Below are 19,611 nucleotides of genomic sequence, written 5' to 3' on the forward strand. Positions count from 1 at the left end.
TATTCCCTAATACTCCATTGTTGTATGAGTGAGTGAATATTGTTATTACACTTTCAGCAATCTAGTGAGTGAGTGAGTTTAGTTTTACGCCACACTTCGGCAATATTCCAGCTATATGGTGGCGGTCTGTAAATAATTGAGTCTGGACCAGACAATCCAGTGATCAACAACATGAGCTTCGATCTGCGCAATTGGGAACCGATGACATGTGTCAACCAAGTCAGCGAGCCTGACCACCCGATCCCGTTGGTCGCCTCTTACGACAAGCATGGGTTACTGAAGATCAATATTCTAACACGGATCTTCACGGGTCTTCAGCAATCTAATGGAAAGGGACACCAAAGTGAATGAATGAGTATGGTTTAATGCCATTTTTAGCAATATTTCAGCAATATCATGGCAGGGGACACCAGATATGGATTTGCATAATGTACCTAAGTGGAAATTGAAACCAGGCCTTTGTCATGACAATTTTATTATAGTTACAAGCACTTTAACCACTGGAAGACATCAGAAATAGACTTTATCTAAAAGACACCAGAAATAGGTTTTTCACATTATTCCCAAATGGGAATCAAACCCAGACACAACATTAGTTATAAATATGTAACATGGAAATTTTTAGTGACGTACGCTGACTTTAGGCTGAAAACCGACCTCTGAGCAGGTGTTGATAAATTGTGGTTGGTATACAAAAGTACAGACATCAGCAGCATGTAACCCCTTGACATGACTAGGCATATTACAGAGGGAAACATGATGCACTGTATTGTGAGCGTTGCGTGTTGCAGTGTGTGCTGTGCATGCTGCAGTCTTTATGATTATTGATCAGCATGCCTTGTTTGTGTCATACGTTTGACATTAGTTTACGTCAGGCAGTGAAATTAGTTTACGCCTATACAGAGAAAACTTTATGCATTCATGTGATATACATATTTCACATTGGATTGACCAATTTATGGTAGAGTGGATAGGGTGTCTGCCCAGAAAGTTGAAGCTGTGTTGTACCAAAGACTGGGGTGGTGGGGTAGCCTAGTGATTAATATAAAGTGTTCACTTGTGACACAGAAGATCTGGGTTTGATTCTCTACATGGGTACAATGTGTGAAGCCCATTTCTGTGTCCCCTGTTGTGATATTGCTGGAATATTACTCACTCACTCACTCACTCACTCACTCACTCACTCACTCACTCACTCACTCACTCACTCACTCACTCACTCTCTCTCTCTCTCTCTCTCTCTCTCTCTCTCTCTCTCTCTCAAAGACGTTAAAAGATGGAACTTGTTGTTTTCCTGCCTGGTGCTTAAAATTAAAGGAATAAGAGGACTTGTCAGCTTGGATGATAGCATGCTGCCTGATATCACAGTGGGTTAAACTATTAAACGGTATTACTCTGGACTGGTATGTACTGCCACACTCACACATGTTCCTGCATGTCATTGTATAAGAACAATATTCCTGAACGTGACATTAAACCCATCTCAACTCATAGTGGAGCAGGGAACTTGCTGAAGGATAGCACATGTTAGCAATGCTTCACTGGACATATTGTAATCTGGATCTGATAAAGGTTGTCAATTTCAGAATTAATCCTATGCCACAGCCACAATTCTCAACGCATGTGATTGTAGTCTTATCAACCTCATGATCTGTGTAGTAATTGTTGGTATATCTCAGAAATCTTGGTTTATATTTCAAATCATTTTTGTATACATGGTGTAGATTATCATTGGTGATTGTTAGAGACAAGGAGGTCACAGTGACCTTGTGTCTCTGTGGGAGAATGTTAATAGAGCTTGCAGTTGTTAAGAGAAATAATGATTTGCAGTTATGAAGAATAATCATGTAAGAATAATTTGAAAGAAAATTTAGTTATGTTAGCATACGTCCTAACCATTGAACAGTGTGCATGTGGATAAGCATGGTAGACCTAATCTTTAAGAAGTTTTCAAATTCCTCGGAAGATAAAGTGAAGAGGTTCTATTGGCTGGTGTTATTTGGACATAATTCAGTGGGATGTGCAGCAGAATCTAAACTATGCAGGGATTCAGAAGATTATCAAGATGCTACTGGTGGAGGTCAGGGTGAACCAGCAACTAGTGCATGCCTTGTATGCTTTCATGGCTGTGTTGACTTAATATTTATTGAAACCAGTTTTAAACAGTATCGGAGTGACATTGACTAACCTATACCCATCCCACCTCCCACTCTCTTCCCACACAATATGTACACTTACAAAACACACAGTGTATTTCGGTCAGTAAATATTTTATGAGATAAAAATTTAAATCCACCAGACTGAGTGATAAAGTTTAATGGCAGTATAAATACTTGTAGTGAGTTATGTAGATAATTGAGAGTTGATACGTCAATGTCATTGAACAACAAATATTTGATTTATACGGCATATTATCACAATATGGCTGAAATATTGCTTATGTGACTTCAAATGTTAACTCACTCACTATATGTGGATGAGGCACTATAAAAGTACTCTTATTATTATTATTATTATTATTATTATTATTATAAGGCATATTCATCAAAAGCACATTTCAGTCTCACATTAATATCCATAAAATATATGACACAAATGTCTAGAGCCATGAAACAGAATTAAGTGATTTATTGGTAACATCAGATTAAGTATTTGCTAAAAGGTAACCCAAATCTGTTACTGTGATCGAATTACAGTTTCCCATTGATGTACTTGAGACTATTTCAAGATGTAGTTGTCTGTGTTTACTGTCAAGGGGGGGCGGTGGGGTAGCCTAATGGTTAAAGCGTTGGCTCGTCACGCCGAAGACCCGGGTTCTAATCACCACATGGGCACAATGTGTGAAGCCCATTTCTGGTGTCCCCCGCCGTGATGTTGCTGGAATATTGCTAAAAGCGGCGTAAAAACCAAACTCAGTCAGTCAGTACTGTCAAGGGACTGCTAGAATATGTCCAGTAAATTGGGACTGTCATGTACACCGTGAAGTATGTCATGTACACCGTGAAGTATGTCATGTAAACAGAAAAGTATGTCATGGAGATATATACTCATACATACTTATTAGGAAGACTGACATGTAGGTCAGTTGTAACTTGTGAAAACCCCACTCAAGGGAGACAAGGTGTACTTCGTCTGACACATCTTGACCAATGTGTAGATTTGATTTAGAGATATATAAGTATCAGGTTTGTAACACAGGACTAAATTAAGAAGTTGGATAAAGTGCTGTCTGGAGATCTTGCATTGGTTCTGTATTACCAGCTTTAGTTTATGACATATGCTTGTTGTCAAAAGTTATGCAACATCTTAGTTTTATTACTTGACGTGTTACCTAAGCATTTTTCAGTGTTGGAGTAAAGTAAGTGAATGACAAGTGAGTTGGACTTAAGCCTCTTTTAGCAATGTTCCAGCAATATCACGCCAGGGGACACCAGAAATGGGCTTCACATATTGTACCCATGTGGGGAATCTGAACTTGTGTCTTCAGTGTGATGAGCGAACACTTGATCCACTAGGCTACCAAATACCTGTGTTGCAGTGAAAGTTGACAGTATTCCATGCTATTTTACATAGATGAGTTTTCTTTAAATTGGGTGGTTACACTGCTGTGCACAAAATAATGGTTTGGTACTTGTAATATCAACCATTGGTTTATCTGTTCAAGGTTATATCTAATTGTCACTGTTCCCGACAACATTTATTGATGCTTGCAGTATCACCCACTAGTTTGTCTTGTGTACCGGTAGGCTGTTGAAGTGAAGTTACAGCCCAATTATTATAAGATCTGACTTCGGCATCAAACCCCATTTACTCACTCACAGACTGCACATATAGAATTATATCAGTACATCACACTACAGGTAGTTGTGATCCAGTGATGCAAGCTTTGCTTAATCCTGTCAATCCCCTCATCATGTCTGTACAGGAGGATGGTGATAGATGGATCTAATTATGCAATGACAACCAGGTTACGTGACTGTTACAGTGACTGACTCACTCACTAGGTCACCTGTCATGCTTGTGTCATGTGCTATAACAGAGAGGGATCTGGGACAGTGACTAATGTCACGCTGACACAACCTGATGGCTGACATGCAGGACACATGGAGTTGTCAGCCATGCTTGTTTCCTGGCAGTCACATTCTTTAATACTTTCAAACTTGACAACGATACAGGAATCTGTATCGAAACGTCGCATGACCTGAATGAAGGTTGAGTGACTTTAGTTTTACGCCACTTTTAGCAATATTCCGGCAATATCATGGCGGGGGACACCAGAAATGGGCTTCACACATTGTGCCCATGTGGGGAATCGAACCTGGATCAACGCCTTAACCACTAGGCTACCCCACCACCTGAATAAAGAAGTTGTTCATCCATAAGAACTCCAACAACCAGGATGAGAAGAGTTTTGCTGTGTAAACCATAAAGTTACTGTTGATAGACAAAGTAGGATGCAATATTGGGTTGAGTGGAGCTGGCACTGTGCAAGTAGACATCTATCATGCATGGTTTTGTCAGCAGCTGAAGTAGCGTGACTATCTCTCACAAGTCTGGTACTTTTGATGAAAGTATTTTGTTATAGAAGTACAATTTCAATTCTAAGCTTTCAAATACAAATGGTGTGATTCTTGGTTATGGGTGAATGTTTTGACTGTGTGCTTCCTGAGCACAAAGAGCTCATGATGTTTCAAGATTGTAAAGGTGAAGGCTGTTTAGTTTGTTCAAAGTTCCCTGCAGAAGCAAAAAATCACTTTCAAAGTTGCAGATACCATCTGTGCTCCATCTTTTGTGTCCATATTCTTTGAAATAACATTAAACATTTATCTCCACAGTGTGTTTGACTATTTGAAATTGTGTATCTCTACCCAGCTGTGGGAGATCAGAATTTTATAATACGCTTTTGCTCAAGTCTCAATTGGTCTGTTGATTTCTGTTTCAGACCAGCGAGATGCTGTTCAGAAGAAGACATTTACAAAATGGGTCAATAAGCACTTATTAAAGGTGAGTATTACCGACAAGCTGTTACTTTAGCTACTGCACGAGTCTGGTGACATTTTGCAGCTCATCCATAGCACAGAAACATACACAGCGCCCCCTGTTAGCAAGCAGACACACCTTGAAATGGGGACGAAAACAGCTCTGGGGAGCCCTCTGCTATTTACATGAAACCGACGTGCAAACATGTCTGACTGGATGACGTTTTCCGTCGTCCTCATCCTCAACTCCTAGTCAGTTGCGAGCAGAATTTGTAATCCTTTCATGGTGGTATTGCGATTTACTCTGACCAAATATGGCTGAAAGGATTGCAGACCATTAGCCTGGATTTTGACGTTGGAATTGACGCTCATGTTGAAGTTGACATCTGACATTGAAGTCCTTTTTAGAGGACTTGAGTCACAGTAGAAACGGAGATGTACAATTTAAGACGACAAGATCTGAGTTTTGCGTATATATGTTTTTTGTGTGTTCAAATGTCAAACAAATAATCGTCCTGGGTTGTTTTAAGTTGTCTCGACAAGCGAATTATTAAAGTCGGGGGTTATGACGAATGCGGTGGGTTGATCTGCAGATTGCTAGCAACAAAGATGTTTTCATCTAAAGTCACCTGTAGCCTATCTCAGGTGGAATGTTCCTGTGGATGTCTATGTTTGTAACTGGTGTTTGTCAAACTGACGAAGGTGTTTTATCTTGATTTGAATTTGGCCTTTACTAAATCCAGCTAAATTAAATTTAATCCGAAATGTCAGTGCTAGCATTCCTTTTCTTGTTGAAGGATTAGTTTGGAGATTTGCATATTGATGATAATTTATTACATCTTAGTTAAAAGTATGTACATAGATACAGTTTAGTAAATATCATACATTTATGGTTGTTATTTTTTGTGTAAAATCCATAATTCATTAATTATCATATTCATTAATCCTTCCATCCCATCTACTTTTAGATCAGAGTATAATTAAACTGTATAAGAGCTCCTTAGAAAGAGTGAAACAAATATATGACAGTCCATATTTTCTCTGTGTACTTCACAGATTTCTTTCCTGATAATGTATATATTACGTTGTAACTGCTATGAAAAAGTATATAAACTGACCGTGTCTTTTTCCATATGCATATGAAAGGCAGAATACACAAATATGCTAACTAGTCAGTATTTCAAGGATCTGATTTTTGTATCGGCAGTTTTATGCAAGATGAACAGTGTACCAAACCTCCGATAATGAGTTGTATGTAAAACAGTCTAACCACTGCAAGAGGTATTCTCTAGAGGATGACTCACTCAGTACTAGGTGAGAGTGAAGCCCAATTATATCTGATCTACGCTAACTAGTTTGAGTCTGTGCGGGTATTAGCGTCAGAGGTCTGGATGTAGGTCATTCATGGGCACAGGTATATTTCACCTATGTGATAAATCTCTGAATCCGTTTTCTGGGCATTTCTGAATGGATGACGGTGGTTCTGCTGTGCTAATATGTTTCAAGCAGGGATTATTGGGAGTTGTTGCTTTCCTGTGAATCACACTTACTTTAGAATCCTCAATGCATCTTTGATGGTACCCACCTAACAACATACCATCAGTTTTAGGGTGGAACAATGAAACCCTCTTTTTTTAGATGTCCTAAATTGTTAACCCTCAGAAAGTTTTTGAAATATGGGATGTTTGTTTATTGTTTACTGCTGCACTCAGCAATTTTCCAACTGCATGAGGGGCGGTGGGGAAGCCTAGTGGTTAAAGCGTTGGCTCGTCACGCTGAAGACCCGGGTTCGATTCCCCGTATGGGTACAATGTGTGAAGCCCATTTCTGGTGTCCCCCACCGTGATGTTGCTGGAATATTGCTAAAAGCGGCATAAATCCAAACTCAGTCAGTCAGTCAGTCCAACTGCATGACAGCAGCCTATAAATAATGGAGTCAATCCAGTGATTGACATCATGAGCATCAATATACGCAGACGGGATACGATGACATGGATCCACCAAGCCTGGCCACCTTGTTAGTTGCATCTTATGACAATCATGGTTCCTGAGGCCTAAAAAAAAGAAGCTTGTGGTTCCGATTTCCCGACCGACCCTAAATATTCCAGCCGAGACTAACAATTTTACTCACCACATAATAAATTAAATTTATTTTCTGACACATAAGTAATGTAAAAATATTTTGCAAAAAAACCCCAAACCCCTACCTACCTACCCTAGTTCTGAAATGTAGGAAATCGGAACCACAACATCTATTTTTTTGGGCCTGAAGACCGATTCTCACCTTGGTTTTTCTAGGTTGAAATACGTGAGGTGCTCCTGTATCATAGATAAAACTGAAAGGTTTGATGCAACCAATTACAGATGTTATCACTGTGGCAGTGAGGTCAGTTAATTCCTATCAGGAAAACATGATCACAGAACCAGTTTCCTTTCATCTCCCCGCATCAGTCGTTTAGCGGTCCATTATGCTTTGGATTTGAGGAAGACATGTAGTCACCAGATGATAACCCTTGATTGTTTCAGTGAACATCATAAATGTGAGGGGCGGTGGGGTAGCCTAGTGGTTAAGGCGTCCGCTTGTCACACCGAAGACCCGGGTTCGATTCCCCACATGGGTACAATGTGTGAAGCCCATTTCTGGTGTCCCCCGCCATGATATTGCTGGAATATTGCTAAAAGTGGTATGAAACCCAACTCACTCACTCACTCACTCAATGTATCAAGTATTATATATTGATGCTCATGCTCTCACCCCTTGGTTCAGTTGGTTGTGATTGAATATCTACAGTCTGAAATATTGCTGACTGCGGCATAAACGCTGTTCAGTTCCTGGCAGCGCCAGGTCGTGCAGTGTTACCTGTACAGGAATGCTGGAGTCATTAACATGATTCATCATCAACCAAAATCAATATACCTCCAGTTATTACGGAGACAGCGATTGACAAGTAGTTTTGATTGCCATAGATTGTAACATGGTTTGACCTGGCAGCACTTGGGAGAACCATTGGCAGTTACCACACAGCTCCTAAGGCTAAGTGGGTGATGGTGGTCAAGTAGGGCTGGATATTTCACTTTTATTTTTGTGGCGACTGTCAATGCTATTTGAGGCGAAAACAGTTCTGTCAACAACATCGGTCTGGCAAGCATGGCCCTGTAATTGGTCGGTTTAATGGTTTGATTGATGTAGGATTAGCTCAGTGTTTGTTCACAGACCTAGGTATTGTCCTCATCATTAGGTCACTAACTGGTCACCTCATTCTTGGATATTTGCCAAAACGTGATCAGAATCGTTGATCTTGATTCCAGCAAAAGGTTCCGAAACTAGAAATGATTTTAATAACTGAATATGGTTATGGTAAAATTGATAAGATTTATTAAAACAGCTTTTATTTATAAATAGTTGAAATGCATTGGCATAATGACAGCTGTATAGTGACTGTTTCTTTATAAAGATATCATTGTTGACATCAATATATTTTGTAAAATCATATGTATCTATATACTAAAAAATAAATAACTTTATTTTATACCAAAAAACATTAACCGGCTGCGAAATGAATTGCTTGTCAACCTTGACTCCTGGATCAGCGATTTTGGCAACTACGAGGCCAGCAAGCCGACCATGAAAGAATCTTGATTCGCCCCGGGCAACACAATGTGTCTCCTTTGGTATGCTATCCAAAGAAGTGCTTACTGACTAATCGGGCATAAATTAACCACTCTAGGGTACATTTAAGTGAAACTTTGTTATTGTATTATGCTAGGAGGAGAAAAGGTGTTACGAGTGTATGCATATGATGTATTGGCAACACAGAGTTTTATTGAAACAAATTTTGCCGAGTTGTCATGTTGCCTTTATATAGTTTGAGCACAGATTTGCCCCTTAGGCATTGTTCTGTTCCCTGAATTAGAAAAAAAATATATCTGTAGATGAAGGTTTGAGTGGCTGTATTCCCTACTGTGCAAAAAGTTGGGTCATTTTTATAATAGAAAGTTTTCAATGTGTCAAGGATTCATTATTTACACTGCAAAGATTATTGTATTGTATTTTACTGTACAGTTTATGGGTGAGTCATTATGAGAGGGTGTGAAACGAAAGTTATCTTCCAAGAAATGTCGTGTTTTATAGTGGTAAACTGTTCTTAGAAAAGGGTTTTCCTGGTATGATCCAAATTTGGGTGTCCGGGTATAAGCGAACCCAGTCATTCATGCATACATCCCTCCTGACACAGTCAAAGTGTGTATATCCCCGAGTTTGTGTGATTTGGAAGGGCTTACCTAGGTGTAAATATTGGCTATATCTGATACGGCTTATCACAAATACATGGCTTGGTTACCAAGATATGGCGACACGTGGGTCAGGCTTTTTTTATCTGAGTAGGGTATGTATTGTACCTTGAGGTAACCCAAGATTGGTGATCTATGAATCATAAATTTTGATGTGGTAGCTGGTTATAAAATCATCCAAGGGTCATAAAGTCCTTTTAGCATGTTTAATGTCTTAATTCTGTTGGTGGTTGGACGGTGGGGTAGCCTAGTGGTTAATGCGTTCGTTCATCATGGCGAAGACCTGGGTTTGATTATATTCTGTTGGTAAAAGGGTGGTGGGGTAGTCTAGTGGTTAAAGCGTTCGCTCATCACGGCCAAGACCTGGGTTTGATTATATTCTGTTGGTAGAGGGATGGTGGGGTAGCCTAGTGGTTATAGCGTTCGCTCATCACGGCCAAGACCTGGGTTTGATTATATTCTGTTGGTAAAAGGGTGGTGGGGTAGCTTAGTGGTTAAAGCGTTCGCTCATCACGGCCAAGACCTGGGTTTGATTATATTCTGTTGGTAGAGGGATGGTGGGGTAGCCTAGTGGTTATAGCGTTCGCTCATCACGGCCAAGACCTGGGTTTGATTATATTCTGTTGGTAAAAGGGTGGTGGGGTAGTCTAGTGGTTAAAGCGTTCGCTCATCAAGTCAAAGACCTGGGTTCGATTCCCCACATGGGTACAATGTGTGAATCCCATTTCTGGTGTCCCCCGCCGTGATATTGCTGGAATATTGCTAAAAGTGGCATAATAGCATACCCACTCACTCATTCACTCACTGTTGGTGGAAAACCTTTTGGATGGTGGTCATTTTTTAAAATAAAGTTGTAGAAATTGCATGGCTGTTCCAGAAAAATTAAAACTGGTTGAAATGTTTTTGAGAATATATATAAATTTAGGTTCAGAACATTTGTATATATTAAGTTGAGAAGCTCCACTCATGTACTATTGGTGTTATTGACATAGGAGACGTGTATTGATGAAGGTGGATCTTTTTGTTAGTTTTATTTCAAAACATAAATTCAGTCTGAAAGTTATACCAGATAAATATCAACACCCAACACTGACGAAGAACATGAACTTTAGACTATAGAGATATTCCTCAAACTTGTTTCGGATTCTCTGTTGTTTTACTTACGTTGTTCAATTTTGAGACAAATTGGAAGTTAGATAACGTGGTGCTTCCCCCCTTTCGCCATCATTATGATGATAACACGGGGCAAAAAGGTGCATGAAGATAGTTACCATGGTTACTGTTATTTTTCATAATGATACCATCTCACCCCATCCGTGGGAGATTGTCAAGACTGTGTCTTAACATGTAAAGTATGGGTGCCAAACTTTCTTCTTGAGTTTCTTTGTGAAGGTAATGAATAGATGTCAGAAAGTATACGTTTTCTTTTTACAGTAGTGCCAATTTGAAGGTATTTCTGAGGGTGGTCTTAGGTTTTCAATAGACGTGAAGTCTTGTAAGTTATCATACATCGTCAAGTCGTGTTGGTATTGCTCTATTATCAGCATGTGCTAGTGCAAGCCATCAGAGGAAATCAGCCTGTTATGCGGTGAATTGTATCAATACAATCTACCAATATAATTCACCAATACAATAATTGTATACATTCTACCATTTCAATTTACCAAAATGATCCCCAAGTCCAATCCACCAATACAATCGTCCAATTCGATCCCCCAATACAATCCCTAATACAATTCCAATAGAATCCACCATGATTATCCCCAATACAATTTATCAATTCTAACCTCCAATACAAATTGTCAATCCTTCGATAATATCCCCAAAGATGATATGCCAATATAATGCCTCAATACAATCCTCCAATACAACTCACCAGAACAACCCCCTAATACCATCTCCCACTATGATACCCCAATTCTGTCCCCAATACAATCCATCAATTGGATTCTCCAATGCAATCCACCAACTGGATCCTCCAATACAATCCACCAACTGGACCAATCCTCCAATACAATACAATCCACCAATTGATCCTCCAATACAATCCACCAATTGGACCCTACAATCCACCAATTGGATCCTCCAATACAATCCACCAATTTGATCCTCCAATACAATCCACCAATTGGACCCTACAATCCACCAATTGGATCCTCCAATACAATCCACCTACAATTTGGATCCTCCAATACAGTCCATCAATGTCTTATTACACATATAAAGGAGGCTTGGTTTAACATAACAGAAAGCATTGATGTCAGAGGATTGGTTCCTCTTTTTTGAGCTGTGTCTGTTCGAGTGACGCCTTCCAAGACTGACCAACCAGACTGCAGACATGCAGCTTTGAAATACCTGACCACTGCCATGCAGACATTGGTGACGGATCACATGTCATCAGCAAAGGTCACTGTGACCTGCAAACAGTTGTTAATCATTTACAATCTGAACATAAGCTTGTTAGCTGAGGGTGGGATTGTGTTTGTTACACAGGGCATACCACACTGAACACCTACCACTTGTATATAGGGATCTTGGTTACATGGTTGGGTTGTAATGGTGTAGAAAAACTTTGAGCGCACAATGCACTTTTTGACATAGACAAACAATTGTGGGTTTTTGTTACCGATGAGTCACAGCCATTGAAATATTATACTGGTAGTTTGAATGGCCTGGTATTGTACTGGTGTATGTCTCGAGCAAACATTGGATCGGATACATCAACAGATCTAGGGGTTGGGAATGTAGAAAGATATATGGTTACTTTCTGTTTCATTCATTGTTTACAGTAGGTTTGTTGGAAATTCAGGTTGTTGAAATTCTAGTGGTACATACTTACCATAAGTGACTGGCCCTTTTTCTGAAGTCTAGTTGAATACAGTTTCTGCCTCATTCCTTTTCCATAGAGTTAAATCTCCATTCTAATATCAACTCAAAACCCAGGACTCATTTTCCACCTCTGAGGAATGAATTTTGTGATTTGACGTCTTAGGGTCATATATGTTGGGCTGAAAATGAAGCTGTTGTGGTAGGTAATAGTGAGTGCGTGAGTGAGTTTAGTTCTATTCCGCACTCAGCAATATTCCAGCTATATGGTGGCAGTCTGTAAATAATTGGGTCTGGACCAGACAATCCAGTGATCAACAGCATGAGCATCGATCTACGCAACTGGGAACATATGACTGGCAGGTTATAGAAACGTAATATAATAGGATGGATACTCCAGTATACAACAGTTTCTGAAGCTTTGAATAAAGATGTAGAAATAGAATGTGAGTCAAAAAGAAAAAAATCATATTTCAATATATAGAACTGTTTTTTAACTAGCAGGACATAGAATAGTGGGTTGAGTCTTTTCATGTCAGTTCTGGGTTTGTTTCCTCGGGTGAGGAGTAATTTGTCATCCCATTCTTTATTGACCAACCATGAAGAATTGCAGTATATCTAGAAGCATAAAACACAATCAGTCATAGACAACACATGTCCTTGTATTTGAAACACTATATTGCAATTAACGATACCCGAGTCGCAATCAGCAACACTGATACCACCTATGTAACACACACCTACAGGACAGACCTGCTACTGACATGATTTACTCAGTTTACCTTACAGTAGCAGGCACCCCCTCAAAAATAATGGCTTGTGAGGCATATGTGCTGTCAATGTATATATACTTACCTTGTCTATGTCCGAGTTGTTTATATCACCTTGCTGGATATATAGCACATGATGAGATCTGCTACTGGGAGGCTTGTAATATTGACACATGCAATACACACCTGTTGGGGAGTATAAGTAGGATGTTAATAGCATTATCTTCCTGATGGTCTTGAGTGATTGTTACAGTGTATAACAGTCGTAACATTATGAATGGTAGCCTGTACCATCTATTAACCATTGTGAGAGGTCATTGGATGGTCAGTGTTGTGTCTAGCTTATTGTTACTCCATAACATTGGACACTGTTCAAGACTCGAATATTTTTGTTTCCACGTGAAATATTTCTCCTTCAAACACGAAATTGTGACCATGATAAGTGATCTGCTGGGTTTATGTATTTGTCATTAAAATTGTCAATGGAATAAGGAAGTGAGTTAAGTGTCGTTGCCGATACAACTTAAAAGAAATTGAAGTACCCCCGGATTCATATTTTTATCATTAATTTGTCATTTCATGAAAGATTAGTTCATATTGCTACATTAATCTGTCATGGCATCACAGAATAAGTTTAGAAGGTGTTCTCTAATTTTTTATGAGCAGTGTATTTCAGCCATTGATAATGCAAAGGTGTTTCAAATTTGAAATCAATCATAATATTGGCTTTGACTTTTGAGCCTTTGTGGAACTAAAAGCACAGATGCTACCAATATAGTGACTGGGTAATCTTACCAACAGCACATAATTCTCTAAATATTCATTTTGTGTGAAAGAAAACTATCAATTTTAATTGATTATGCAAATCTAAGAAATTCTATCTATTGGGTGTTCGCTAATACCCAGCACCTAATGATTATTCAATCAAATGGAGTGCCAACAATTCCCAAGCTGTGCTTGTGTTGATCCATAGGTGTTACTTTTATGTGGAACAGTTCATTTATTCACGTGATGGGGCTACTTCAGGATGGAAAAATCAATTTTGAAATACACCGAAAGAACATCTATGGAGAGACACAACAGGCTATCCATTTAACGTGCATACGTATAAAGGGTTATGGGGTAATTGGTCACACCTGAGGGGCGGTGGGGTAGCCTAGTGGTTAAAGTGTTGGCTCGTCACGCCGAAGACCCGGGTTCGATTCCCCACATGGGCACAATATGTTAAGCCCATTTCTGGTGTCCCCCGCCGTGATATTGCTGGAATATTGCTAAAAGCGGCGTAAAACTAAACTCAGTCAGTCAGTCAGTGGTCACACCTGAAGTGTATTCCCCTAATATATGAAGACAAATCGTTGTTACCACTTGCTGTGATCTTGCTTAAATATTGCTGGAAGCCATTTTCTCACTCACTCACTCTGGGTGTACATTGGCCTCTGAGCTGATCTAAATTAATCTCCACGTAGCTTGCTTGTTCACTCACTCACTCACTTACTTCTGGAGAATATTGGCCTCTGAGCTGATCTAAATTAATCTCCACGTAGCCCACTCGCTCACTCACTCACTCACTTTGGGTGAACATTGGCCTCTGAGCTGATCTAAATTAATCTCCACGTAGCTCACTCGCTCACTCACTCACTCACTCACTCACTTTGGGTGAACATTGGCCTCTGATCTATATTAATCTCTGTGAAGCTTATTCAAAACCAGCTGGTGACATATGGAGGGGAGATTGCATGCTTCTCACCGATTATAAATTAGGCACCAAACTGTAGAGCATTCTCCGCCTTAAATAGTTAACCCAGTGGTCATTCCAGTTTTTCTAAAGTGCTTCTATCAGCTTGACTCATCCAACGATCCAAAAGGTTTCCAGTCCAAGGTTCAAGTGGTTATCTGACCCAACAACTGACCATTGAGTCTGCAGTAGGAACCCTGCTAAAACCATCAACAGGTGCCCTACCCAGTTGAGGCCTTCAGCTGACCACCAGTTGATGTATTGGTCAGTTGTAGGGGAGTAGTATTCATTCTTTGATCTTGGTAGCTGGGCAGCCTCAATAGGCATTAACCGGCCTTGTCAACACCAACAGCTTCATGTATATCTGGAAGGCACACAAACAAACCAGCCTCTCCTTCTCCGACTACTGGGAAAGATATCAAGATTTTTCCATATTCCAGACTACTTATGAAATATGAACTTTTTGAGGAAAATATAATTTGTTTCAAAGGGGATTGCATGAACTGCGGGGAAATAAGATGATGCAGATTGCTGTTACGCACTTTTCGTCTTCGGTAATGATATGTTGCTGAGGAAGCACGTTTCTTTTGCCACATGTTGCGATAACAGAATGACCTGTTTCTAAATTAGTATATTTAAAGATCTTTCAATGTGCTGCTGCTTTAGTATCTGCTAAGGTTGTAAAACCTAAAACATACTTACCTCCGATTGCTTGAACTTTTAATATCCTGGAAACTAAACAGTCTTTATGGTTACAGAAGTAATCATCCTATCAGCGTGTCATCTTGACTAGTCAATCAAATGATGCTGTAAATGTCAAGTTTCTGATACATTTTAATTATTAATGTTACAGGGTAGGTAGGAAGCCTAATGGTTAAAGCATTTTAGTCTGTCTCGGGGCGGTGGGGTAGCCTAGTGGTTTAAGCGTTCGCTCATCACGCCGAAGACCCGGGTTCAATTCCCACATGGGCACATTGTGTGAAGCCCATTTCTGGTGTCCCCGCCGTGATATTACTGGAATATTGCAAAAGGCAGCGTAAAACCAAACTCACTCACTCTAGTCTGTCTCAGTCCCGGAACCACATTATTTTCCCTACTACCTAGCCCTCCCTCCAATACTAAAGCCCTAAATGAAGCAAGTCTAGATTTCCCTAGGTTCTGAATCTCCCATCTCACTGGGGCTCCTTTTCAATTTAAATGGGTTTATTTGTTACCATCAAAATGATATATATTCAGAGACTACATGTCAGTCTGAAGCCTGAAGGTCATTTCTGGTGTCCTCAGCAATGATATTTCTGGAATATTGCTAAATAAGATGTGAAACTCACTCACTCATGAGACTACTGGGTTTTAAACAGGTTGTAGCTGGGTTTGGGGTAGTCTGTCTCACAGTCCATGAACCACATTATTTTCCCTGCTGCCAAGCCCTCTTCAGTGCTCAAGCCCTAAATAAAGCAAGTCTAGATTTCCTCAGGTTCCTCTGAATGTCTGGTCTCCCTAGGGCTTCTTTTCAATTTATATGGGCTTGTTTGTTCCTATCAAAATTATATATATTCAGAGACTAAGCATTAGTCTATGTTTGGGGTTAAACTGGGTCGTATTAAACATGATGTCATGGCATTGAAGACTTCCTTTCCGATATGAGTGAATCCAACCAGCTAAGCTGTTTTCGTGATCAGGCCTCCCTAATGTCTGGGAGTACGTTATTCATATATTCAAGGCCTTGTTATGCTTAGCTCCCAAATACTATGGCCCGTGTGGATCATTTCCCACCGCTGCACTCTAACAATATGGGGGAGGTCCCAGCACGTTTCCAACCATCAATTTGCAAGACTAAGAGCATACTATAGTAACCCTTGCCATGCTTTTATGCTTACTGTTAACAATGGCACATTGGGCCAGTCTGAACAAGGATAGTAGTTTCTTTCATGTCAGGGGGGCGGTGGGGTAGTCAAGTGGTTAAAGCGTTGGCTCGTCACGCCGAAGACCCGGGTTCGATTCCCCACATGGGTACAATGTGTGAAGCCCATTTCTGGTGTCCCCTGCCGTGATATTGCTGGAATATTGCTAAAAGCGGCGTAAAACCAAACTCACTCACTCACTCTTTCATGTCAGGAACAAGATGGTTTCCCCCAACATACCCCATATGGTACTGCTTGTTGATAAAACAGACAATATTATCAAGATTAAAGTCATTGCAACTCTGTTTTTATGTTCACAGTGTTTATTCAGAAGTCTTATGATTATGATCACGCACCATTAGAGTGAGTGAGCGAGTTTAGTTGTATGCTGCACTCAGCATTATTCCAGCTATATGGCGGCAGTCTGTAAGTAATTGTGTCTGGACCAGACAATCCAGTGATCAACAGCATGAGCATCGATCTACGCAATTGGGATACAATGACATGTGTTAACCAAGTCAGCGAGCCTGACCACCCGATCCCGTTAGTCGCCTCTTACGACAAGCATGGGTTACTGACGATCAATATTCTAACCCGGACCTTCACGGGTCCACCATTAGATTGTAGCATATAACTGCATTGTGGGCTTGTGTCTTTCGGACTTTGACATGTTTTGATAGAAAAGGGTTTTTGTTTGAAATAGACCTATTTATGTTCTTGTCATATTTTTTTATTTAGTATTGATAACATTTGAAAGGTGAGGCACATGTTTTTTCAGGATGTAAATTGGGAGTATATCATGGTTGTTACATTTCTTTTCATGAATTCCCATGCAAGAAATGAATGAATCACCAACTTTGTGTAGAAAAATGAAATGTTAACCCATCTCTTCATCGCAAATACACTGAAGAACCCCTGGTACAAAAACATTCCTCCCTAACCATCCCCCTTAAAGAATAACCCCCAGGGCAGTCAACTGCTGTTTTTCACTAGTCCTTCCCTACCCGATATGGAAAGGGTATGTGGACTATGGCAGGCTCTGTGAATAGTCCTGGGCCAAAATAAACATGAAAGTAGGTTAAGATGTCGATTAACACCCAGGTACTGTAATGTATCACCCAGCTGATGTCACACCTGTGACTTACAGACAGATGTTGTACATTGCACAGGTGTGTCAGATGAAATTTGCATTATATTACCTGTTAATATTTGAACATTGGGTAAAGGACATGGAATTTCTAATCTAAAGTTTAATCCTTAGTAAAATTCAAAAGGTGTGTTGTGAAATTAACAACATAGGAACATGAAATGTTTGAACATTCATGGAAGTATGTTTTACCTGGAATATGTTAACAGGTTTGTCTTTATTAAAATTCATGGGAATCTGTTGGTGAAATTAACAAGGGAGGAAGACATAATATTTGTACGTTGAGGAAATATTTACCCCAAATATGTTAAGAGGTTCAGAGCTATGAACAAACTTGGACATAATAATGCACTTCAGGAAAAGGGAATAGAAATTTTTTGCATGTCCTTATTTACTGTTGATAACTGTATTTTAATCCTTAAGGTAGGATCTTTTGCAACTCGTTTGAAGTGATGGCCTTTTCCAACCCAAATTCATCCTCGATATATCAATTGAATTAAAAATATTTAATTCATATGACTTTTAACCTATCCTGATATATATTCACATCAAAAGAGCACCTGTCAATTAATTAAAGTCAACTATTTTCTGGGAGATGTTTAAGGCTTGATGCATGTCTGTATTCAGTGTTACTTAGGGGTTGACTTGGTTCAGGATGAGATTGGCAGTCCCTGGATTTGAAGTCGCTCAGTCTGCAAAGCCAATTTGTCTGATGTATTTATTTATGATTACCTGAAATTCAAAAAGAATATGTCTCAGTTTTTGTCATGGTTTTCATTTCAATGAATAGGGCAGAAAAAGGTTGTCACCATTTGAGCTAGTCTGTCATACAGACCCTGAAGCAAATATATCCAAGAAATCCCACACAAGTCTAGAAAATGTGGCAAGTCTAGATTTCCACAGCTTCTCGGGGCACCTTTTCATAATATTTTATTTTTTTACTATGAGCTTTTGTTCTGTAGAATATGTTCATTTTAGAGACTAGCTGTTAGTCTACATTTGAGCCTCACCCCTCTTAACATAACAGAGGAGAATATGTATACCATTTACCAGAATAGACAATGTAGTCCTGTTGTGTTAATTATAGGGGGGCGGTAGGGTAGCTAAGTGGTTAAAGCGTTGGCTCGTCACGCCGAAGACCCGGGTTCGAATCCCCACATGGGTACAATGTGTGAAGCCCATTTCTGGTGTCCCCTGCCGTGATGTTGCTGGAATATTGCTAAAAGCGGCGTAAAACCAAACTCAGTCAGTCAGTCAGTCAGTTAATTATAGGGGTCTTTGAGGGTTCTTCAAAGATAGATATGATTTCTATTTGTTTGTGTTCCTTGGAGAAAGTAGGACAAATTTTGAAATATATTTCATGATGTTCAAGGCCATTAAGTTCCTATTCAGTTTCATTGCATCGACACAACAGGGTGCATTGCATTCATGAACATGGCCTGTTCATAGCGTGAATATCTTTATTCATACACTTTTGTATTCACTGAAATAACAAACAGGTTTTACAATCCTCTATGAATCATCTTCCTTAGCCTGCCTTATGGCTTAGCAGAAGCATGTGATATTTACTGCATCTTTAGCTTGCACTGTGCTGAAGCAGTATATGAGATTATCTCCATCCTTTGCTATACTTGATGAGGCAGTATATGACATCCTTACTACCCTAGGATAGAGTAATGGTATAGTCACTATCCCACCGCCTTTGATAGATCAGTATGCCATGTAAACACTATCCTACCCACTATCGTCTATAAAGCAATATATAATATGAACATTTTTTTACCTGCCTTAATGAAATGTTATGTAATATGAATATTATTCCACCCCTCCTTGATGAAGCATTGTGTCTTAATCCCACTATCCTAACCACCTTTGATGAAGCATTATGTAACATGATGAAGCATTATATAATATTAGCACTATCCTCCCCATCCTCTCAATAAGCAGTATGTGATATGACTAG

General features: G+C 39.6%; 1 protein-coding gene across 1 annotated transcript in view; it reads left to right on the forward strand.

Moving 5' to 3' along the window:
• Positions 1 to 19,611, forward strand: part of LOC124275279 (microtubule-actin cross-linking factor 1-like) — a 252,296-nt gene that overhangs the window by 28,724 nt on the left and 203,961 nt on the right. Inside the window, 1 exon segment of the mRNA XM_046710761.1 lies at positions 4,943 to 5,004. Within this exon segment, the coding sequence (XP_046566717.1) occupies positions 4,943 to 5,004 (62 nt within the window).

This window comes from Haliotis rubra, unplaced genomic scaffold, assembly GCF_003918875.1.
Source record: "Haliotis rubra isolate DU_JTF1 unplaced genomic scaffold, ASM391887v1 Scf2, whole genome shotgun sequence".
Lineage (NCBI taxonomy): Eukaryota > Metazoa > Mollusca > Gastropoda > Lepetellida > Haliotidae > Haliotis > Haliotis rubra.